At 47.4% G+C, this 25436-nt stretch overlaps 1 protein-coding gene across 4 annotated transcripts; it reads left to right on the top strand.

Annotated features, from left to right (window-relative positions):
- The first annotated feature begins 506 nt into the window (after window positions 1-506).
- On the top strand, window positions 507-25436 carry PHF24 (PHD finger protein 24). 4 transcript variants are annotated; one of them, NM_001135428.1, is given in 8 exon segments: window positions 507-616; window positions 14245-14626; window positions 15297-15482; window positions 19090-19168; window positions 19474-19679; window positions 20021-20181; window positions 20484-20579; window positions 20900-21615. In NM_001135428.1, coding segments are annotated over 7 exon segments (1203 nt in total). In that variant the 5' UTR covers window positions 507-616; window positions 14245-14248; the 3' UTR covers window positions 20997-21615.

The raw sequence follows: 25436 nt of genomic DNA, 5'->3' as shown, positions 1-25436 counted from the left end.
ATTAATGACAATATATTTAAACCATTTAGAATAGTACCTGGCACTTTGTGTTTTAAAGTGATAGAAATATACCATACTTACCTTATATCCCCTATTGGTAAATTCCATGTTGAGGGCAAAATTTCTTTTTTATATCCCACCAGGGTACCTAGCACAGTATGTAACAAATACTAGACGCTCAAAAAAATGACGTGCATTATATTTGAGGTAAATAAATTGAATGCACAAGAAAATAAAGGTATTTTTAAAATGTAAATGCAATTAATATAAATTAAAGGGCTCTCGACATATCATTTGCATATCTTCAGTTTTTCCTTATGATTAGTTGCTGGGTGTCTTACGATTTTATCTTTTTCTTGCCCTCTTCAAAGCGTGTAGTTTGGTGTAATGCACATTATAGCCCTCAGAATTGCTGGCCTTCTGACAAGCTAGCTGTTTGGATAGTGTGAGGGATGAGGTTGCTGCGGCAAAAAGTGGGTTACACGACAGCACAGCCTCGCTGCTGGAGATGAAAAACCAATAATCCCAGAAAACAGCGCATAGGGTAGGCTGGGCCAGCCGAGGACTATGTGAAGGTTCGTTGGGACCCTCCGGAGGCCAGTGGGGTACTGCAAAGGTGAGTGCCCCACTGCCAGGGTCGTGAGCCCGGAGCCCTGCGGGGGACGGCTGCCAGGACCTGCTGGATGAGTCATTCTCCCCACCCCAGGCACGTGCTGGTGGCGGCATCCACCCGGAACCCGCCTTCCCCCGCACCCCCTCCCCCCCGCGTCCCTGGCGCGGAATGCGAGCGGTGAGCGGCCCCAGCCCCCCAACGGCGCCCCCTCCGGGCCGCCTCCTCCGGGCGGGCACTGTCCTTGCCGCAGTCGGCCGCTGGCGCAGTCCCCGCGCCGCAGTGCCGGGCGCTCGTGGGGTGCGCCCACGGGCACCTGGGCCGTCTGCTCATCGGAGCCGGCCGCCGTCCTCCCGCATTCCCACGGCGCCCCACGCCCGCCCGCCGGCCCGCCCGTCGCCGGTCACCCGTCGCCCGCGGAGCCGCGAGGGCGGCTCCTGGAGGCGCAAGAGGACTGGGTGGGGCGGGGCGCGCCCACCGGCCGGCCCGGGGCACCTCGCGCGGGTGCACGCGCCGCAGCCCCGCTGGGCGGGTGGGTGTGCTCGGGGCGCGCGCGTCGCCGCCTCCTCAGCCTGCCGCTCCGCCCGCGCCGCCTGCTGCCGGCGCTCGGCCCAGCACGCCGGCTCTCGGGCTGCCGTGGGCAGCGCGGGGCCCGCGGTGTAGAGTCCGCCGCCCCGGAGCCGCGTCCCGCACCCGGACGGTCCCGGTAAGCGGGGGCGGGGGCGGCGGGGACCAGGCCGTCACCTGAGGGGCGGGTCTGCGGCCGCGGACAGTCCTCCGGGACTCTGAGGTGCTTGTGTGGGAGCCGCCTCCAAGGTGGCCCCCCTGTGTCATTGGATGAACCCCGAGTAACTGCTGCCTCTACGCCTTGGGGGAGTCCCTGAGGTGCTGTGGGGAGCCGTTCCCATAAAGACCCCCTGTGGGAATGGACTCCCGGGGCGCTGTCTGCATTTGCTGCCATAGGGAGCCCCAGCGTGGAGGGGACTGGCCCCAGAGAGCCCTTCTGTGTCACTGTGGGAGCAGGCACAAGGGTGGTCTCTGGAGCTGGCTCAATGGAAGACCACCTGGGAACATAGGAGAGCCGCAGGAGCCTCGAGGTGGTGGAGCCCCCAGAGGGCTCCCTAGAAAAGGAGGACCTGAGCCTGTGCCCTAGAACTGTGGGAAGCAACCTCTGACTGGGGAGGGGGGATCCTGCCATGGGATCCATGAGTGACTTCCCACGGCTCCAAGGACTTTGGCCTCGACTGGGATCCCTGTAGGGTTCCATGTGCCCTCACTTGTATCCCCACACCGTGGCCCAGAGGTGGGGGCCTTCTAGGGCTGCAGCCTCTTTCCATTCCCCTCTTTCCCCATTCGGATTTTTCTTTTCCATGGTAGCCCCGTTGCTCCACGCCGCATTTTAGTGGAGACAGAAACTGCTGCGAGAGCACAGGTCCCCAAGCGGGGGATGAGGACCAGTGAGGACCAGTGAGGCCTCTAAAGCAAAGATAGGAGATTTGAGCCCCTAGGTTTGACCGTCCAGAAGGAAGCAGTAAGATCAGGTGGAATAACTGACTTTGGCAGGTCCTGGAGGGAAAGGCCTTTGAAGGAAGGAATAAAGGATGTATAGGATTGTTGAGCACCAGTACGCTAGGCACTATACTAGGTATGTTTAAACATCACATGTAACTCTTACAACAGCTTTGTGAAATTATCCCCTTTTAAACATTGAGACTCAGAGAGGTTTAGCAATTTGCCCAAGGTCACAAAGCTGATGAAAAACATAATCATAAAATGTTTTTCGAATTTTATTTGGGAAAAAGTACTAAGGCGCAGCAGAAGAAAGAATAGATATTTGTTAATAAGTTGCATTAAGGTGCCTGCCGAGCATAGGGTTTTGCAGTGGTACAAGCTCAGTAAATGTGATGATTAAATAGGTGGATGAGGACAGTTTAACTGGCCATGAGATTGCTGCAGGAACTGATTTCCACAGAATCCCCAGATTTCAGGGTGTGGCTTCCTTCACTGGCAGTCCCACTGTCATGATGCCTTGGGGTGGCTCTGGACCTAATTGAGGCCTCTGGGTGTGGTTTTGACAGGGCTTGCTCTGGGGATCTAGGGGGACCCTTCTGCGGACGGAGTGTCCCAAGGCCACCCTACCTGCTACAGAATACTCGAAGGAAAGAAAGGAGAGACAGGATCACTTTTAGGAAGCACGATCCACACTGTCCTTGTAACCCTCTGACTGCATGCACCAGTGGACAATGGCCCACAGATAGCACTCAGGACACTTTTGCCCAAGAGTGCCTCTGCATGAGGAGGAGGAGGAGGACAGGAAAGGTGCAGAGCCAAGGAAGGCTCACTGGGAGTCTGTTAGGGGGAGCGCAAAGGGTCTGCGCCAGACATAGTGTTGCCTCCTCATCTTGCCCCCTCGTTGTTTTCATTCTAGCTGAATGCCAAGAGTTCAACTTTGAGCCCCAAGGATGGATTCTGGTTTCTCGTCCAAAAACAGAGTGGTGAGAGGGCCAAGATATGATATTCATTACAGAGCCATTCTGGAAGGGTTTTCCTGCTCCCCTTCCCTGCTTTCTTCCACAGTCAAACCTAGTTAAATCCTCCTTGAATAGAAGTGGCTTCCTTTGGCTCCTGGAATTACATAGTGAGAAGAGAGACCAAGCTAGTGGGAAAACAGAACAACATAGTTTACCAGTTGTTAGATTTTTTTTTTTTTTAACTCAGTGATGCTACCTTGCATGCAAATCAGTGGAGTAAACCCTGACAAAGGTTTATGTTGGTTAGGACCTCCCCATTGTAAAGTTGTTTATAATCCCCCTTTCAGTTCAAACCCATCTGATCAGCTTAACAGATCAGGATAAATAGGTAGGCATATATTTAAAGAAAGTCAGAAGGACCAAACCTGAAGATACGATCTTTGTTCCAGCTCATTGATTTGTCATTGAGGTTTTATTCCTAAATTGGTCTTTTGTTGAGGGTGCTTATTATCACATCCACTCATGACCCTGGAAAAATCACTAAATGGATCCAGGCTTTCCCCTAATCTTGGACCTTGGATATCACCTTCCCCATGTCCAGCATTGGGTAAAAATTAAGATTTCAAAAATCCTAAGAATACTGCCTAACTCTCCCTAGTCACAGCATGAGTCTGCAAATCAAATCATTCCAGAATGTGCATGAAAGATGTCACCAGGTGGCCTTAATCTTCTCAAAAATGCTCTCTCCAAAGGCAAATAAAAGGGGGAGAGAACGGCTCACCCGGTTTCATTTGAGTGTACCCAAATGTGTCTGGATTTTACTGTCTGGATTTCTCAACCTTTGATCTTTCACATATTCTCCAATCTTCTAACATTGTCTTCTAACATTTGCCATTCCTTTCCCTCAACATGGATAGTAAGACCTCCCCAGGCCCATTTCCCCGACTCCTTGCAATTTTTTCCACTACACCTGTTCCTAAGTGGATCACATTTATGCAAACATAGTTTCCCTTCTCTTTAGCTACAGAATCTATTATCTTTTAGTCCCACACGCTTCTCTCCAGCAGTGCTGCTTGGCTTCTGCTATCTTCATGTCCCAAATTGATTTATTCATTTCTGATGGGAATATCATTATCCACTCCACCCCTCAATCTTAATGACCAAATTCTGACAGGAATTGCTTGCCAGCTTTGGACCAAGAAACCAAGACCATCAGTGTCCAGCTGAAGACATGATTATTTTTTCCATTAGCACATCCCCCTCCATTCTCCCCACTCTTCCAGCAGTCTCCTCAGAAACTCACTTACATTTACTAAGTGCTACTTACTTGCCAGGCACAATGCTAGATAAATATGAGAGTTTCTTGCCCCTGAGGAGTTCACATAGAATCAGTCTGCATTTCTCTAATCATTCACTATAAAGAGTAGGAAAAGTAAGGGGGAAATTATGGCATTACAGAATATCTACAGGAACCAATATAGAGTATGCCTTTTCCCAAGCATCACTGAAACTCAGCTGCTGTGCTATGCCTCCTCTGGCAGGCACATTCAGCCCTCCTGCCAGTGCCCTGCCAAAATTACTTTTGCCCATATACTCTGAGTGTAAACTGGCCACATTTTTGCCTTCCTATGATAGTAATGACAGAACCTTTTATTTGGATAGCATGTTACAGTTTATGAAGCCCTTTTAGATATATGTTGGCTGTTTGGTTTTGAGAAATGCTTCATCTTACTGGGGTCCTCTCACTAAAGCAGAACTGTGTGGGCTAATTGGCTGTCTCTCTTTTTGTATGTTTGTTTTTTTGAGGCTTAGGAGTCTCCCAGAGGGAAAGCCCCAATGATTCACTACAGTCACCACCTACGAGCTCTTAGGTTGCGAAGGAGTTTCCTGTTGGGTCCTAAGGCCAAACAGTGCACTCACTGGTCAGCGCTGGAACTTATCAGGGCAGTCCCTCTTCCCGGCCTCAGCAAATGCAATTCTCTGGGATTTTCTTCCTCCTTGAAACTCAAATACATATTCTCTTCTAACAAATATTTTAAGCATACTATCTCAAACCAGTTCTTTGGGCTGATGCTAATTCTTATGTGAAGACACATTTCCTTGCCTATTTCTATCTAGCCCCCAGGCTGGCTTCATACCATCTAAGTCATGATGGAGTCCCCATATAGCTCCGTGCCTTGGCATGTGCTGTTACCTCTTCCTGGAATGCTTTTTTTTTTTTTTTTCCTTATCCACTGATGTAACTCCTACTCATATTCAAAATTTAGCTCAAGCAACACCTTTTTTTTTCAATCCTACACTTATGCCCCCTGCACACGCACATACTCACTGCATTGTCACAGGCTGAATGAGCTTCCATTTGTTCATTCTACCATCAGTTATTAAGCACCTGATTTGTGCCTGATGCCTAGTAGGCTGTACTCGGCAAAAGTTTGCAGAATCAACAGAGAAGTAAATGGTGATAATTAAGGTGTGATAATTGCATTACATGGGGCTGAATCTGTGTTTCAGCGAACCAGAGCAGAAAACAGGGAGTGCCTCTCCATCTCGCTGAAAAGCTCTGCTTGCTAAGTGCAGTCTCACCAGCCAATCACTGATGGTGTGATGTTCCTTAACTGTTGCTCTGCCTCTGTGGGAAGTCAGCACTGTGGCTTTTAATGAAGACTCAGGCTCTAAGAGGCTAAGCTCATGCCATAATTTTGCTCTCATATATATTAGAACTTTGTGAGCTTTCAGTAAATATTAAACAGCAGCAGTATGCCTTGTAGTCTTGAGCTGAGGCCAGAAAGACAGTTTTTCTGTCTTTAGCCTTTCTGCTCCTTGGAAACCCCAGAAAAGCCCCGTGTAGTTGTGACTGTGTCATCCTGAATAAACAGGCTGAATGAAGAGAGGTGGGGAGGTACCAGGTAGACCTTTCAGGGTCTACAAACATGAAAACTAAAATTAGTTTCTAGGCTACTGCCAGGTGACAAAATGTCTGAGTAGGAACAGGCTCCAAGAGCACTGTAGTGAGGCACTGGATTTTCCTAAAGCAACAGCCAGTCACTGGAGAACAATCGGACCCCTTGGGGCTTGGATTTCCTCAAAGACCTGCACGAGAACTCTTTTTGATTTTTTTTTTTTTTTTTTTTTGTGCTTAAAATCTTGAGGTTGATGCTGATGTTCACAGTAAGCTCAGAGTCTGTGCTATGCATTCAGCGTTTTGTTTTTTTTTTTTTTTTTACAGACCCTGGTTGTGTTGATTTTCCACACTCTTGCAGCTGGTCACCTTCTGTGTTAGGCATGTGGCTTTTCCTAAGGCTCTCAGCCCTTCGGGCACATGCTTCCAGGAGCCAATTGTTGACCACCTTGAAATTTTTCACTTGTATGTGCAGATACTGCTCATGCTAAATTTCAAACCCAGGACAAAGGAAGTGCATTTTCACACTTTCTACTTGTGTCCTTAAGGCAACTGCCCTCCTGTGGGCCTCACCATAGTCCACAGGACACAGCATAAATGCAGGGGACTGTTGACTTTGGTAATACTGGCTTCTTTTTTCTTACCATTGTGATTGTAGAAACCGGCTAAATTGCAGAATTTCTTAACTCTCCTCTGCAGTCAGAGAGAAATCATCCTCGTGTTCTCATCCCTGCTGGCCCTGACTCACTGTCCAGGTGCCACCTCTTGGGAAATAGAGTAGATGTGATGATGTGAGCTGGTGACTGCATCGTTTCTAGAATTGAGTTTTGGAGATTTGGTCTCATTAGTCTCTCTGGCCAATTTGATAAAGAGAAAAGACACTATGATCTTAAATAGTTTATGTTGCCCAGTCATCTCTGCATCATTCATTCAACAAAGATTTAAGAGGCTAAAACCCTTAATGCTTAATGGAGAGGATCAAACCTGTATACAAAAGACACTTAGATTAAAAGTGAGTGTCACATGCTCTGTGGAAGTCAGTAAGAACCATCTCTACTTTTCTCCCTCCTGATCTCAGTGAAACGCAGATTCCTTTACTCCATTTGCTCGACCCATTCTCTTTGGTTGTCTTTCCCTTTCCCCTCACTCAGAGGTTTTCTTTGCCTTGTTCCTTCCTAGGGAAGCCCTAACCTCCAGGCAGCCACTTTTACTTGCTTGTGAGCCTTTTAAGTAGCCTCCATTCCCATACCGAGAATCAGATTGAACCAGCTATTCGGGAGGCTGAGGCAGGAGAATCACTTGAGCCCAGGAGTTTGAGGCCAGCCTGGGTAACATAGTGAGACCCTAGAACCACCCTCCATCTGAAAACATAAATTTTAAGAAGAGAAAATCAGTAAATGTACTTTACATTTAACAGGCTGCATGAGGAAACTCCTGCCTATTAGGAGTGTTGCCTTTCAGGCTCTCCACAGCTCTGAATCTTTATAGAGAGTGCTGGGAAATAGAGGCTCCCCAGCTTCCTTCCCCTTCCTTATTTCTCTATCAGCTCCTGCTGCAAAGCAGCCCCTCCTCCTCTTATTCCCACCACTTTGCCCTTATAAATAATCCCGCTGAATTCTAAGCAGGTGCTCTGCAGAAAATGGGTGTGTCTTGCAAACATTCCAAGCTGCCCACATATGTCTTACTGCCTGACAAACACATCTAGACATGCTTCTCTTACCCAAGACAGATTCTACTTGTTGCTGTTTTCATTTCTTCCAGTTCATGAAGTCAGACGGCCCTATTCCACCTTCTTGTCCCACTGTTATTTACCATCACCTGCTCCTCTCCCCTGAGTTTTTTTCCAAGCCTTCCCTAAATACCACAAATTCCCTGACAGCCACATAATTCTTGGGACAATATCTTTTTGGCCTCTTTTCATCATTTTTAGGGAGGCAGAAACCCCCAGTCCCACCCACCAGCGAAAGAAGTAATCATTAGGTATAATTTGTGGGATCTTTGCCACTTGATTTCCTTTTAACTCTCTCTTTTTCCTAGGACTTCTTCCAGCACAGGAGAGGCCAGGTTTTTATCCACAGGCATTTGTTTTTACCTGGCACCAATCAGTACCACTTGTTTCTCTAAAAATTTCAGCTGATTTTGTTAAGTTCTCAAACATCCCAGGTGCACTTCTTGGATATTTCAGCACACACACTTTTAATCAAAGTGTCTTTTTTATACAGTTTTGATCCTCTCCATTAAGTATTAAGAGTTTTAGACTCGCTTTTAAAGCTGAATTCTGTTGTGTCCTCATAGTTTACTGTCAAAGTCAAAGTCAAAGTCAAAGTCATGTCAATTCAAAATGACTTGGTGGTCTTGTTTGGATTTTGATGGTTTACTGTGAATAGTTCTACTTTGCATTTCTGCCCTTACAGGCATAAAATGGTCTACAAGATTGAACCATCTCAGCTAAAAGGAATAGCAGTGCTCCAAGAGCCTGTGCTTAGGACTGGAAAGCGTTTGTTTTTATGTTTGTTTTGCTAGTAGATGTCAGCTTCAGTCTTCATAGAAATTGCTTTAAGGATAAACTCCCAAAACCGTTGCAATGACATAATTGACCATGGAGATAGCTTCATAGCTATTCTTGGTATCCTTATAAAGAATAATGGTATCCTTACAGTTAGTAATGGGTTATAGCAGATCTACAGTGTGTTGGGAGGTGTCTGTGGTTAATTTGATGATTCTCTGTTAATAAGTTCACTTATAGAGTAACTTCCTAACTGGCTGGTCTTTGTTCAATAACTTTTATTAAAGCATCTGAAAAAGCCAAAAACAAAGGCATACCATTGGTTTTCCTCTAATGAATCGTTCTTGAAAATGTGAATTTACTATGTTTTTTCCAGATCTCCAAATAAGTGTTTCTCAACTATTTTTTTCCAGTGTATGCCTTCGTTCTGATAAACATAAAAGTCTCTTGACTGTTCCCTAAAACTTGTGATATAACTCCTGGGAGGAGGCTGCCTCCAACTATTTGGAGAGTTAGTACCTTCCGTATAGCCCTAAGAATAAAGAAGATACTGTCAAACTCACTGTTTTGTAGTCTATGTCACACACACACAAAAAAGCAGAGATGGTTTTTAATATTTGTTTTCCAAATATAAATATATAATTGCTAAGCTCTTGAAACTCAATTACTTCTCCCCTCCTCCCGGAGTTTCTGATATATACCTCCCACCTGCCACAGGATCCAGCCAATTCACCACTTGAGAATCATTGTTCTGGCTGTTGTGTTTAAAAAATTAAATCAAGCTGGGTGCTCTGGCTGGAAGCTATAATCCTAGCTACTTGGGAGGCTGAGGCAGGGAATCACTTGAGCCCCAGAGTTATCAACAAGTCTGGGCAATATACCAAGACCCTGTCTCTTTAAAAATTTTTCAAAAATTAGCACGACCCGTAGTCCCAGCTATGTGAGAGGATCGCTTGAAATTTTTCAAAAATTAGCATGACCTGTAGTCCCAGCTATGTGAGAGGATTGCTTGAGTGCAGGAGTTCGAGACTAGCCTGGGTAATATGGCGAGACCCCCTCGCCCCATCTCAAAATAAATAATTAAATCATTTTTTCTCTTTTTTAATAGCGTGAATATATCACAAGTTATTCAGTAATTTCCCTATTGAGGTTGTTTCCACCTTTTTTCTTTTTTAAGAGACAGGGTCTCACTGTGTTGCCCAGGTTTCAGTGCGGTGGCTATTCACAGGCACAGTCATGGCACACTACAGACCCGAACTCCTGGTCTCAAGCAATCCTCATGCTTCAGCCTCCCGAGTAGCTGGGATTATAGGAGCAAATCACCATGCCCAATTTGTTTCCGTCTTTTTAATCACTGTAAAAAGAATGCTCCAATCAATCTTTTTTTTTTTAATGTGATGAGGTATTGCTATGTTGCCCAGGCTGGTTTTGAATTCCTGGGCTCAAGCAGTTCTCCCACCTCAGCTGCCCATGTAGCTGGGATTACAGGCATGTGCCACTATGCCTAGCTAAATTTTTTTTTTTTTTTACATATACCCACAGGTGAAAGAGCATCAGCCTCTTGGATACAATAGGTTTTCTTTAGTCAGAGGTGTATTAGTAGCTGTCCATCTCTGGTGGATCTTCCAACCACACAGACTCCTAAGAGGAGCTTGAATAAACTGTTCATCTTTCACCACATCAGTTAAGGGCAGCACTTTCCTTATATCCTTGTCTTTTAGAGGTGCGTTCTTCAAATTGCAGATTTAAATCCATTAGTAGGTCATGAAATCATTTCAGAGAGTCACTATCAGGGTTGTTTTAATGAAATAGGATAGAAAATATCAGGGAGTATCACATGTAGTAAAAGTATGATTGTTCCACAAAATTTTGACTTCAGTTGCAGATCTATAAACACATGTGTCTACAGAGTTATCACATAAAATATATTTCTTACTCTGAGCCACAGTTGAAAGTTTTGAGAAACATGCCTTGGGGTTTCTGAGGAAAACCTAGTGGTCTGGAAAATGTAATTGCTCATAATAAAAATATGCTCAAATAAAAATATGAAGAATTATCTGTCAGTTTTGTATTTTCTCTCTTGGGGTGCCTCTCTCACTGTAAGTTGGGGAGTTGCATCCCACCCAGCCATCGAACATGCTGTTGCCCATGAGGCATTTGAGCAGCATCTGGGGACTACAGGGCCAGCCCTGTCACTTCAAGAACCCACTGGGTCCAAAGCCTCAGCAAAAAATTTAACATATACATACTCTTCTCTCCATCCCCACCCCACCCTGGCTAGATTCCCTCATTAGATCATATGAACTTTTAAAAGAAGATGAAAAGCAACATGAGCATTCTAAATGCTTCAGACTATATGTTCCAAATACACTCATTAACAGACAGAGAACTAAAGTCCAAAACAACCAGCAACAGGTTCTGAATCACAGAACAGGGGACCCAAAACAAAAGCAAGTCATCAAGTTGCCAACCCTAGGATTTGTTTTATTATCTAATTAATGTGCAATGTGGGAGAATATAGATTACAAAACGATTAAAAGTACATACAGTACAAAATTTAGATCATAACATGAGCATTTTTGTAACTTGCTATTTTTAATATGTTTGCATATTTTGAGTATCTTTCCCATCAATAAATATACTTCTACCTCAGTGTTTTCCGTGTTGTTTAGTCTTTCATGGTACATAATTTATTTCCCTATTGTTTAATATTTGTTTCCAGCTGATGGAAAAAAAGATTTCTTAATCACAATTTTTAATGAATTTATTTGGGGATTAAGATATTTTCGTTTTAATTACAATTTATTCTTAGTTGTCCACTGAGGCATGAATACCCTAAATGATTTCCTGAATGTGCTCAATAAATCTTTCTTCAATAAATCTCCTGTGCCACTGCCCTTTAAGGCAGTATTAAGTATTTAAAGTCAATGTTCCTTCGTCACATACTTCAGTTTTACAAACAAATTTATAAATGGAGTCGGGGAGGTGGTTCTTTCCTTTGCTATCAATCAGTTTATAAATTCAAGAATATGAATTTCCTTGGTAGCAGTAGTGGCAAGGCAAGCACCTGAGCAGTGTAGGAGTTCACACCACTGTGGCACATACAAGCAGTGTTTCCGAAAAGAAGATGGGGCTGTCATCAGATAGTACATGTATTAAGGTTTCATTTTTAAAAGCAAAAAGAATTCTCCACAATTAATTAGCTAATTGGAAAATGTTTATTAAGAATCTATTCTGTTAGATGCTTAATAGACAGACACATTGCTAGGCAGTGGAGATAAGTACTGTGTGGGATAAAACAGTCTAATAGGGGAAACTGACATTGATCAGTAATCATCCTATTGAATATGTAATGATGAAGATAAGTGCCCAGAGCAGAAGGGCATGGTGCTGTGAGCACTCCGACCTGGACTGGAGTCAGCAGTGACTTCCCCAAGGAAATGAGACTTGAGCCTTAGCTCTGATAGACAAATAGGCACTAGTCAGGTGGGGAGGAATGTACAAACTTCCCCAAAACAGAGGGAGTATAGCAAATAAAGACTGAAATAAGGCCATTATGGTTGGGACACAGAGTAAAGAAGGGAGGCCAGACCGTGCAGGGCTCACAGGCCACAGTAAAGAGACTGATTGTGGGGACTTCCTCCTGAAAGCTGAAGGAAGCACTGAAAGTTTTAATCAGGGGATAACTCAACACCTGAATGTCCCAGGGACATCTTTAATTCAACATATACAAAATCCAATTTAATTATCCCTCTTATTTCCAATTTCTGTAAGTGGCACTACCATTCTTCTAGTTAGTCCATTTAAAACTGCCCTCCTTCGCCAGGCATGGTGGCTCACGCCTGTAATCCCAGCACTTTAGGAGGCCGAGGCGGGCAGATCATGAGGTCAGGAGATCGAGACCATCCTGGCTAACATGGTGAAACCCCGTCTCTACTAAAAATACAAAAAATTATCTGGGCATGGTGGCACGCACCTGTAGTCCCAGCTACTCAGGAGGCTGAGGCAGGTGAATCACTTAAACTCAGGAGGCGGAGGTTGCAGTGAGCCAAGATCACGCCACTGCACTCCAGCCTGGGCGACAGAGCGAGACTCTGTCTCAAAAAAAAAAAACAAAAACTGCCCTCTTTCCCTTTATCCTTCATCCAATCAATTATCAATTTATTCCTAGATTTCCCTAACTCTCTTTCCATGGTAAAAGATACACTCATACACTCAGTCAGTATTGTTCCTGCTATCACCATTTCCATTTAAACCCTCTCCCTCTTGTCTGGACTATGATATTAACAGTAACCTTCGAATTGGCCTTACTTCTCCTCCTACCCGCTGTCACCTTTTCCTCCAAACAAACTGAGCATAACCGCCTGTGCATCCTTCAAGGTCCACTTTGACCACCAGTAGTGTGGTGGGTCTCGCCTTCCTTTAGGTACTCTCAGCACTTTCACTTCTTTGGTTTCTAATATTAAGCAGCTTGAGTGGTGAGACTGTTCTCCTGTCTTCTGTTTCCTGTGATGAACAGTTAGTGCCTTGCACATAATACTGTTCAATAAGCCTTGATTAGAATGGATTGAGAGCAAGGCTAAAATGGACTCTGCTCCACTTTACTTAGAAAAAGCATTCCCCAGCTGACTTCCACTAAGTCTCCTCAGGCTAGGAAATAGCAGATCAGCTTTGCAATGTGCCTGTCATGCCCTCACTGTCCAATGCTGTGCTCTGGTACCGCAGAGAAGACCAGGTCTGATGTTACTTTTTAACCTGTAAAGGATATGGATCTTTCTTGAACAGTTCAGAAGAATTAAAGCAGAAAACGTGGGAGTGACATTAGTGCAGCCTTAGAAGTGTGAGAGGTACCTTAGAGCTTTGTAATAGGCCAGTGTCTGTAATAGATAAACAGACCCACAGAGAGGCACAGCTACTAATGAGAGGGGGCAAAGGCGTGTTTGTGTGACCTTGACCACGTGGATACGGGTGGCAGAGTTTCTTTACTAATTCAGGAGTCGTCTAAAACTAGGAGTTCATTGACTTAAAAAGTAGGCATTTGATGAGGATTAGCCCCAGAAGGATTGTTCATGGCACTTACTGAAGGAGTTTTTCTTGTCTCAAAAGGCCTGAACTGTGTTGCTGCCAGCTTGCTTTAAGCCTTGAGTCTTCTTGCAGGGTAGAGGAGAAATTTGGATTCTGAAGTCTCCAACCATTTCGAAGTAGCAGAGGTGTAGGACCCCTGGACTAAATTGGTTTTAGGACAGGAAGGGAGACAGAGATATCATTTCATGTACCTAGAGTGCTTTCCAGTCTGTGAAGCACCACTATGCCCATTTTCTTAATTATCCTTGTAACATCCCCGTGAAGTGGGCTGGGGAAATAGCCCTCATTCCATAGATGGGAAAACCAAAGTTGCAAGGCCTGTCAGAAATCGAACCAAAGTCATCCAGGCAAGGTGGTAGGCCTGTGATCCCAGCTACTCAGGAGGCTGAACCAAGGGAATCACTAAAGCCCCGGAGTTCAAGAACAGCCTGGGCAACATAGTAAGACCTCATCTCTAATAAATAAATTAAATAAATAAATAAATAAATAAATAAAATTTAGGAAAGAAGTAGAACCAACACCTTCTGATCCTTAACATGTGCTGTCTCCACCCCCACCATGTCCTAGAAGAGGGAGAAACTGTTTAATAGCCCTTGCCACTTAGGTTGAAACTGATTGGCCTGACATCCTCAGCCATTGGCTGAACCTGTGCCCCCCTGCTTTTTGTCCACAGAGCCATGGGGGTGTTGATGTCCAAGCGGCAGACAGTGGAGCAGGTGCAGAAGGTGAGTCTGGCTGTGTCTGCTTTCAAGGATGGGCTGCGGGACAGGCCTTCCATCCGACGCACAGGTGAGCTGCCAGGGTCCCGCCGTGGCACTGTAGAGGGCTCCGTCCAGGAGGTACAGGAGGAGAAGGAAGCAGAAGCAGGAACCTCGGTGGTCCAGGAAGAGAGTAGTGCCGGCCGCGCAGCCTGGGAGCGGCTCAGAGATGGGCGCGGCGTGGAGCCTGAGGAGTTTGACAGGACCGGCCGATTCACACCCCCTGCCTTCATCCGCCCCACCCGGAAGCTGGATGATGACAAACCTCCAGAAATCTGCCTGGAGCCCAGAGAGCCTGTGAGTATCCAGTTAGGACAGGATCCTCAAGTCTTAGTGCATCAGGGAGCAGGACAGGGAAGATGGATGTGGGTAAGGTGATCCTCAAAACCGGAAAAATGGAGCTGAGTCCAAAAAAAATCTTTGAATTTCTTCTGTAAGAATAAAATGTTTGTTATATCCTGGATTCATCTTAGTTGAAGGCTTGGGGCAATGGATGATAAAGAATGATGCTGTGGCAGGTCTTCTGTCGACCCTCCTCCTCTTCCCCGCTGCCATGGGTTTTCAACCATGGATAGTACTACCCCCTGTAGGAGGCATTTGGAAATTTGGGAGGGAGGAGTTTGGGGAGGTCACAACACCAGGTGGCTACTGGTGTTTGGTACCAAGAAAAGCAGGGATGATAAATGTCCTGCAATGCCTGGAACAATCTCTCACAACAGATTGTTCTTTCTAAAAGTGCTAGTAGCTCCCTGTTCATAAACATGGTCACAAAGGCATGAGCAGCTGGAAGGACCTCCTGGTTCTTGTCGTCCAGAAAGAAAACCTCAACAATGGCTTCAGTTGGAGCTGTTCCTCTAGGCTAATCTGGGAAGACTCAGCCCCATGCAGGTAGCTCTGTGCTTAGTGGCCTTGGAATCTTGCTGCCTACGTTTACACATCCCTGTTTCCTCCTGCCATCTTTCTGCAGGTTGTCAACGATGAGATGTGTGATGTTTGTGAGGTCTGGACAGCTGAGAGCCTCTTCCCGTGCAGGGTCTGCACCAGGGTTTTCCATGATGGCTGCCTGCGCCGCATGGGCTACATCCAAGGAGACAGTGCAGTGGAGGTGATGGAGATGGCCCACACAGAAACAGGCTGGAGCTGCCACTACTGTGTAAGTCTGGACTGCAGGGACAGCAGAGGACTTGGCACTTTTCCTGGAGGCCTGGTCTTAGAACATTTGATTTTAGGCAGTGAGCTAAAGAATTTTCCAATGGGCTGGGCGCAGTGGCTCACACCTGTAATCCCAGCACTTTGGGAGGCCGATGCCGGAAGATCATGAGGTCAAGAGATTGAGACCATCCTGGCCAACATGGTGAAACCCCATCTCTACTAAAAATACAAAAATTAGCTGGGTGTGGTGGCACGTGCCTGTAGTCCCAGCTACTCGGGAGGCTGAGGCAGGAGAATCACTTAAACCCAGGAGGCGGAGGTTGCAGTGAGCCGAAATCGTGCCACTGCACTCCAGCCTGGCGACAGAGCGAGACTCCGTCTCAAAAATAAAAAAAAAGAATTTTCCAATGGTACATACAAGAGACCTAGAGCTAGGATGGGGTTTCTCAACCTCAGTACATTTTAGGCTGGTTAGTGACTTGTTTGGGGGACCAAGTGCATTGTAGGATGTTTAGCAGCACCCCGGCCTCAATCCCCTAGATGCCAGTAGCATACATCTCAATGTGAAGGTAGCAAAATCACCCCCAGTAGAGAACCTCTGAGCTAGGAGATTGACTGAGGCCTAATTAATCAAAAATAATTCTGCTTGGAGCAGTTCTTTCTCTAATAGTCTATAGTTGTCATTCACTGTATCCATATGAAAACTAACCTGAGATCCTAACCAGCTTGCTTCCAATAGGGGTAGATTCTACCACAGGAAAACTTCCTAGGCCTGAGATCCTCACTCAGCCTGCCACCTGACTCATAAGCATTTGCTCTTCCTCTTTGAAGTGGTTATTATGTGAATTAAATGACAAAGCTCTATTGATTCAGAACTTCGCAAATTATATATAAATGCCTTCTAACTTCTAATGAAGGACAGAGTCTGAGGTTTCCATTGAAAGCCAGATTTATATCCATTTCTCACTACACCTGAATAGAGTTCAAGTCTTGCCTTATTGATCTGTTGTCCTGCAGATATCATCATTGTTTATTGATTTCAGAGTGAGGAGCACCTTCTGATCCCACTCTTCTTCCTGCTGCTTAGACGAAAGCAGAGATGTGCCACTTTCTAACAAATAACTCTTCCTCTATGGCTTGTTATGGAACAGCTATTTTCAGCCACTTAAACACCTGTCCCCCTGGAGTACACTGCAGCAGACCCTGCTGTACCGGCGACCTTCTTTAGTGCCTGTCACCCCTTCCGGATGCCAGCATTTCATCTCAGCCACTCTGCTTTGTGGTGTGCTGCTGCTATAGGACTGGGGTGAAGGGGTCACCTCCCTAACCCCCAAGAACACACTGCTCCGTCCCCCAACTTCCTGACACAGTCCTACTATCATTGCCACCATGCTCCACTGGGCTTTTTACAAAGCCTCCTTCCAAGTACCTCTCCTTTCTTTTCTTCCCTTCACAGCCAACAAATCTTCTTCTTTTTTTTCTTTTTATGAGACAGGGTCTCACTGTGTCACCTGGCTGAAGTACAGTGGTGCGATCGTAACACTGCAGCCTCGAACTCCTAGACCTAAGCAATCCTCCTGCCTCAGCTTCCTCAGTAGCTGGGACTACAGGCACAAGCCATCGCACCTGGCCCCACAGCCAAACTTCTTAAAAGAATTTCATCATCTCCTATGGTTCTTCAACCACCTATCATCTAATCTGACATCTGCATCCATCATTCTGCAGAATTGTCCCTAAGGTTACCAGTCACCTCCTAATTGTCAAGTCCACTGACCTTTTCTGAGGCATCTTCTTACTTGATGTCTCCGAAGTATTTATTACTTCTTTATTCCTCTCCCTTTTCTTTAGGATTTAAGTATTTTTATGAGAATTATTGCATAAGATATGGAAAAGAGAGAAAATAGAAAGTCAATAAAATCCCACCTCAGTGGTGTAACCACCGTTAACATTACCTCCCACATTCTGCAGCTGTCTTTGCTTGGTATCCAGTACCTTCTTCTCTACTGATGCTCTTCCAGCCTTAGTCTCTGACCATTCTTTCTCAATGCCCTTTGTTAGTTTCTTGTCTCAGTCCTATGTTTCTCAGGGTTCTGTTGTTTAATACTCTTCTTTTCTCACTGCGCCCTCTTTGGGTGACTTCATCTACAGCCACCATCTAAACACTAATGACTCCTATTTTCGTGTGTCCAGACCTAAATTTCCTGTCTCTTGCACTTATCCACCTTGATATCTCACAAATACTTCACACTCATCATGCCCCAAAATGAACTCATCTTTGCCCACAAACCTGCTCTTCCTCCACTCCTTATCTCTGTGAATAGTAATACCATGCCCCAGTTACCAATTCCAGTTCAATCTCTCCCTCATGCCTCACATCCAGTGAGTCATCAGGTCCTGATGATGCTGCCTCTAATATCTCTCTTCCCTTCTTCATTCTCATGTCTCAGTTTAGCTGCTCATCATTTCTTGCCTGGACTGTTGCTGCAGCCCCCAACTGCTCTCCACACCTCCAGACTCTGCCCCTCTAATCCATCTTCCACACAGCAGCCAGAGATCTGACCACGGCACTCCCCACTTGAAAACCCTTTGGTGGCTCCCTTTTGCCCTCAGAATAAAGGCCTAATTTGAGGGGCTCGATAAAGGGTATTGGAGGTACTTCATAATAGGCCCCCTCCTTCCCTCACACACACACTCACACGTACTCCAAACCTCAGCCACATTGAACATCTTACAGTGTTACACACCATTGTGGCGCCCAGTGTTTACTAGGTGCTCAGTAGGTGTTTATTGAAAGTATGGTTTGAAAGAAAAATACAACTATTATATATTAGTTTTTAAAAAGTGTTATGGAAGAAAAAGAATGGTTTAAGTTCTTTATGAAATCCACATATGAATACTCATGAAATATCTGCTCTTGTACTTTGCTGGTATCTCAGAGGAAGAAAATGACTTTGTACTAGAAAGGATCTTTGATAGTTTAAAGACTGTATGGTAACGTCAACACAATAAGATATCGGTGCTCCTTTGGAATTAAAATTTCTGTGGCACCACAAAAAAACTCATTTGGCTTTAGGAGCCTTGTAATAATGGCATCTTTTAAAACCATTCTGGAGTTATTTAAAGTGATACAACCCACTTGGAGCAGAGCTAGGATTAAACTTTTTTTTAACTAAAATACATTTTTAGCACAGCCTAACACAGAAGCCAAGTAGATAAAAGGGATGGAGATGGAGCCGCTCTGGTTGATGGAGACAGGGATTCACAACCTGCCTACTCACTAGCCCCCTTATTCCCTGCAGCAGCTTCCTAAGGCACTTCCAAGAAATCCCTAGGTTAGCTCAGAGGAGAAAACCACTGCTTTAGTAAAGGGACTCAGTGCTGGAGTCAGGATATCTGGGTTCTGGGGAAGATTCTGCCCCAGAGTAAAGACAACTCTGGCCAAGTCCTTTCCCCTCTCTGGGGCCTCAATCTCATTGATTGTGAATAGGAGGCTGGGATTAGATGATCTTGGAATTGCTTTCCAGTTGAAATTCTATTTCTAGCCCCCTTGACCCTGGCCTTTCTTACTGGCCTGTATGGCCACCGACTCAGCTCTTCCTTATTTTCAGGACAACATCAACTTGCTGCTTACTGAGGAGGAAATGTACAGCCTCACGGAGACCTTTCAGCGGTGTAAAGTCATCCCTGGTAAGGTTGGGTGGTGCTGCTTGGATGGAGAGGGGCCGGGCAGATTTCTCCTTCAGGCTTTCTAGGATGAACCATGAAAGGAGTGTTCCATATTTAGTGGGTAGAGGGTAAATGGGTCCTTGTTCCTGAGTTGTTGGCCAGCAGAGTCAGCCATCCCCTGTCACAGCCTGGGTGACCCTGGCCATGGGAGGCAGAGACTTAGCAAGAGCTGTGGGTGTGGGGGCCCCGAGGGTGCCCTGGAGGTGATGGAGGTGCCCTGAGGCTGAGGAAGGATGGGCATGGCTAGCACGGGGTGCCTCCCACAGATTGCTCCCTGACACTGGAGGACTTTCTGCGCTACCGCCACCAAGCAGCCAAGCGGGGGGACCGTGACAGGGCCCTGAGTGAGGAGCAAGAAGAGCAGGCGGCCCGCCAGTTTGCTGCCCTGGACCCTGAACATCGAGGCTACATCGAGTGGTCTGACTTCTTGTCCCATGAGTCCCTCCTGCTTCTGCAGCAGTTGCGTCCCCAGGTGAGGGCCAGTTGGGGCAAATGTTCCTGGGATACTGGGTGACAAGGGCCTGGGAGGCATGCTGGGCAGACTGGGGGAGGACTGGGTCCTGCCCAAGCAGGGACCAGTATCAGGAATGGGCTCAGGTTCCATCCAGTGACAGATGATCTGGTGCCCAGGCTGAGGAAACTGCGTGAGGAAGACTGATCTGCCCTGGCCGCACTGGAAGTGCTGATGCCTCCAGAAGGGCTCTGGGCAGCTTCTAAGGGAGATTGCAAAGGTGGTAATGGAGATAGGATTCTCTATGGCTTGGCAGTTTACAAAATATCTTCACCTCTAAGATCTTGTCTCTTCTTCCCCAGAACTCTCTGTTGAGGCTTCTGACAGTGAAGGAGCGGGAGCGAGCCCGAGCCACCTTCCTGGCACGGGGCAGTGGGAGCACCATCAGTGAGGCAGAGTGCCGCCGGGCCCAGCACTCTTGGTTTTGCAAACGGTTCCCAGAGGCTCCTTCCTGCAGTGTCAGGTCTGCTCCTTACCAGTCCTGGTCCCCACTCAGCCTCTCCTCCTCCCTTTTCCATGCCAGTGGCCCTTCCATACCTCCCTGCTCCCCCTGCCAACAGCCGAGAGAGGAGCCTCCTGTGCATTAGGTAGAGGATGGTGATGCCTACGGGCCAGGGCATAGGACAGCCTCTACCTTCAACTCAGTGTTGCCACACGTCAGAAGAGCCTGGATGAGCATGTCCAGAGCCTTGGGCTTACCAGAGTTTTGGAGGGGGCAGGCATTTCAGTATCCCACTCCTAACCACGTGTCCTCATGCCCAGCAGCATCAGCCATGTGGGTCCCATCGCAGATAGCAGCCCAGCCAGCAGCAGCAGCAAGAGTCAGGACAAGACCCTGCTGCCCACAGAGCAGGAGTCCAGGTGAGTAGGACCTCCTCACCTGGCCATTTGTACCCTCTGAACCCCCACAAAACACACAAGTAAGAGAGGGCATTATCCACTCCCACTCCAAAACAGCAAGCACCCACCTAAGAAACCAGGCTCCAAGAGTGCACATTTGACCCAAGTCTATAGGACCAGCCAGCTGGTCTGTTGGCCTGGTAGCACAGCCAGCCATAGCCAGGTCAGGCATGAGCCAAGCTTCCCTGAGTTTTGTGTAGCTCAAGCCATGCTGCCCCTGGGATCAGGGCTCACGCGTCTTCAAACCAGCCTCACGACTCTGTTCTTTGCTTCCACTCCAGATTTGTGGACTGGCCTACCTTCCTGCAAGAGAATGTCCTCTACATCCTGGCTGCTCGCCCCAACAGCGCAGCCATTCACCTGAAGCCCCCAGGATAGCATGGAGCAGAGAAGCTCGGTTTGAGGACAGTGACATCCTCTCCCTCCTTTCCTTTCTCCCTTCCCCCACCAACCTCTGGCACTGAGACTCATGGGGTTGGGACACTGCCAGCGTCTTAATTTGTCACTAAGCTTTATGGCACTGAAATCACCATTCCCCTCACAATAGAGGCAGTGAATGCATTGCCACAAGGAGAAGCCCTGGGAGCTGTGGCAGCATCCTCTCCTGGACCGCCCCTGCCCCACATCATAGATGGGACCTGCCACCACACTTACACACATGTGCATATGCTGCCCAGCTGTCCATGCCTTCAGAAACCTGGTTCTTTTTGGTTGAGAAAGGACCAAAGTCCCTTTGTGAAGCCCCTGGTATAGAGGAGGGGGTCTCTACTCACCCCTGCTATAGGCAGGCCAGTTCTAATTTCCAATAGATAAGACTCTGGCCAAGTGATTCTTAATAAGGGGGCATGTCAGACTTGCATGCCTGCCTAGAGATCCTGGAGATCCTAATGGGCCCCGCTTTCTCCACTGAAAATTCCTTCTGCAGTGAGCTGCTGTTACTAGTAGGTGTGCATTATGTACCTCGGCTGTACTGAGTTGGGAAAAGAGTTAAACATCACCACTGAAGTTCAGCCCTTTATTTATTTTAATTCCAATTCCTGGTGACAGAAAAGGCAACTAGCCTGGAGAATCCTGACTGGAAGAAGGGGAGGCAGCCCTTCCCAGGGAGTCGGGATTCTAGGAACCTCTCAGTCAGGTCACCTGAGTCCAAAACTCTTTAGCAGGGTAGTCAAAAATCAAGGTGAGCCTTCTTGGCCCCTATTTTTCAGATGGTAGCTCATGGCCTAGGGCCAAGGGGGCCTGAATGGAGCAAACACACTGGCAGGAGCCATAGCCCTCTGTGTTAGATGCTTCACCCAAGTCACCGACCACAGAGACTGACGAGAGCACACTATGGAGGAAAAGGAGAGAATGGGGCTCATGCTTCCTCATCGTTCCAGCTCAGCTCAACTGTAGACACCTTCCACAGCCCAAGAAAGATCTGCAGAGCCCTGAGCAGGGACTCCTTCAGCCATCCTGACAAAGAGGATAAGAGGCTGGGGCTTAAGAAGAGGCTCTGCAGAGAAGGTCCTGGGAAAGCCTTACAGAAGGAGAAGTTTTCCTCTTCTCCCTGTCACTGAGACTCGGCTTGAGTGGCTGCTTCTCCTTGCTGCTCACCACATGTCCTTCCCCACCAGGCTAGGGCTTGGGCCTAGCATGGAAAGCCTTTTGGGGCAATCAGAGGCTGCCACAAGAGCACCAAGCCTGGCCTGCAAGCCCCAGCCCTCCTTCCTAAGTACTCATCAAATTCAAATTCTTCAGTCTGTGTGTTATGGCTCATCTTGGCCGGCCGTGGGGTCCATGTTCTAGCCTTCTGTTTCCAACCTAGTGACTTAGGCATAGCGAGATCTGACTACCAAGAGTTATTCAAAAGGGAGTGGAGTGCAGTCATGCAGAAGCAAACACGTCTTCATTGCTCGAGGCCCTTGTGCTAAATCGGGTGCGTACAGAAGAAAGCACACACCGCTCAGTGCTGAATGTTTCAAGGAAAGCAAGGAGCTGCAGCCGGGGGCTTTGTGAGAGCCCTGTGTAGTCTACTCCTGTAGGAACCACCTTAGCTGGAAGCAGGGTGGTGAGCTGCTGGGGCTGGATTATTTGGGACTGAAATGAAGCAGACAGGAGACAAATCTGGGCTCAGGTGTATGGCCCACAGCTTTAGAAATGCTCTTCAACTGTCCCCCAGGATTGATCCATAGGAGAGGCCGTTATTCAGTCTAGTCAAAAAAAGAAAGCACAGGACTCCTGGGCCTAAGAACTGCATCTGAAGCAGCCAGGCCTGGGGTTTTGCATTGAGATTAAAGCACATTAAGCACAGGGGCTCTTACCTACTCTCCTGGCAAATCGTCTCCTGTGCCACTGGCCTTGGGCTGCTCGATCTCACAGACAGGGCATTTTGAGTAGAGACAAGCTCTGGGCTTTGAGAGCTGAACAGCATTTTTCTCCTGCCTCATCAGTCACAGGGACTGGAAGTCCATCTTGTTCCCTGATCCTTCACAGATCAAGGTGATGCCTACCTCTTTGGAGCTGCTGCCTCTAGCTCTCCACGGGTGAGTGAGGAGAGTCGGTGGGCCAGGTCAGGCCTGCCGTATTCCAGGGCCTGGCAAAGCAGCCCTACCTAGAGTTCTTCCACAACAGGAGCAGGCCCATTTGGATCACCCTTCTCCCTATTCCAGAACAGCAAACTTCCTGGGTGAGGGCCTGCTACAGAGATCCCAGGGGACACTTCCCTCAGCAAAGAGTGGAGTTCCCAGCCCACAGGAGTCCTAGGAAGCAGAAAAGCATGAAGGAGCAGCCAGCCTCTTCTCCACAGGCAGTCATCTAGCTTTTTACCAAAGGGGAAGTGCCATTGCTCCCCAAGTCCAGAGTTGCAGAAGCCCTGCCTCAACCCCCTGTCCAGAATCTCCCTTTGCAGTGTTCTAATCCCCAGAGCCCCTCTGCGGTATGTATAGAGATGTTAAAAACGTTCAGAAACCCAGTGAAGCCCATTTCATTTTCAAGCCCTCCCATCACTGTGACTCTGAAATTCTGCCAAGTACAAATATTAGTGTTTGGCTCTAATAAGGGTATGAGAAAATGTTTCAGTCTTTTCTTCGTGGCTACCCAAAATTGAGATCAGTGTTTCTAACCAAGGAAGGCCTGGGTTACAGACAGGCTCCTCTGAAGCCCACTTGCCCTAAGCGTTTTTCACCTAGCATTCCTCTTCCTCATGTTCAGATGTGAATGAAGGGGCAGCTGGATGATGTGGTGGAGCTGCAGGGACCGAGGGTCAGCTGAGCAGTGGCCCTGGCCACAAAACCACTCCAAGTCTGCTCCTTGGCTTCCTCTCCTGAGCCCAGCCTTCCCCAACAGAACACTTGAACAAGGGCCCCTAGAGTATCCCAGGAATGGAGCAGTCCCCTCACTCTAGGTACTGATCTAACCTTCAAGTGTTCCTCTTCGTTTGAGGACACCTGCAGTAGAAACCATGAGGATATTGCCTCTTTCTGCCCTCAGCCCAAGTACCTGGGGCTAACAGGGCAGATACCAGCCTTTCTGGTCCTGCTGCTACCTATGGGATGTCACCCTGACCTTAAGTGGCCAAGTCTTAGGGTCCCCTATTCCTGTCACCATTATGGAAAACACAGCATTAAACTGCCTGGGAAGAGGACACCTCCTTGGGGAGTGAGCCCCAAGGTTATACCCAGGACTCATAGCCCAAAGCACAACCTCAGCCATTGCAAGTTTCACAGCTTCAGTCAGAGTGGTGCCAGGAAGCCCAAAAGCCAAGAGGGAAGGTCAGCAGAAGCTGCCTGGCAGGGCCCCAGGCCAGCCAGGCCCACCCCAGAGCCAAGAGAAACTTCAAGCAGGACTGAGAACTGGTAGCTGGCTCTAGTGATCCTGAAAGTATGTTCCCTTCAGACCAGCAGAGTGAAGACAGATAGATGTGTGGCCCTAAAAGGCAGAACAGTTTTGATGCCAGAACTTCAGGACTGTCACCACAGTCCCTTTTTACCCCTCCTCTATTTACAGTGAAATAAAATTCTTATTTTCTTTTTTTTATTTTTTTTTCTTTTCCTTATTTCAAGCTCTTATCTGAAAAATTGCTACTTTCTCCTACCACTTAGTTTGAATTTGCCCAGGATATCTCTGTGGGCCCCTGGCTGCAACCCAGACAATGGCGAGATCTCCTGGAGTGGGGGATATTCACGCATCGTGCCTGTTCCTGACGGCTCAGCCCTGGTGTAAGGTGGGACTGGGCATTTTCTCTGCTGTTACTTTTCTGCTGCCACTATTTTTGGCAACCTTGGAAAGAAAATAAACAGGTTACAGAATTTCTACTAGCACTAAGGAAAAGCTTTTTCCCTCTGGGCCACATGCCCCAGTGACCCAGAGCATGGAAAGGGGGTCAGCTCTGGTCTGGGCCAGTGACTAAGAAGCCCAATCACATTCCAGTTTCTATGGCACTGGGTAGGCACAACCCACAGTTAAGAACATCAAGTTATAAGTAGCCAGGCCTTTCCATAGCCATGGTGACACAAAGGCCCTCAAGATTAGCCTCGTGACATCATGGGTTGGCCTGTGATCTGTCCCCCAGCCAAACCCAAGCTTGTGAGAGGGACTCTGAGAACACTTGAGTAACACTGGGGAATCCAATGCGCTCTGGTCCCTCATGCCCTTCCCATGTGCTTTTCTGCGGAAGGTAACTTGACAGCAAGCTGAGGGGAACGTCCCCAAGCCCTGTCTCCCTGTCTCTACAGCTGCATGCTCCTCTGCGTGGCCCAGCCTTCACAGCACTCCAGAAGAAGCTGATGCCCTGAGGCTGGGCACAGTGGAAATCATAATAAAGCGATTGCAATGCTC

The sequence above is a fragment of the Pongo abelii genome, chromosome 13 (assembly GCF_028885655.2).
Source record: "Pongo abelii isolate AG06213 chromosome 13, NHGRI_mPonAbe1-v2.0_pri, whole genome shotgun sequence".
Classification (NCBI taxonomy): domain Eukaryota; kingdom Metazoa; phylum Chordata; class Mammalia; order Primates; family Hominidae; genus Pongo; species Pongo abelii.
This window is presented reverse-complemented; position numbering and strand designations above follow the sequence as displayed.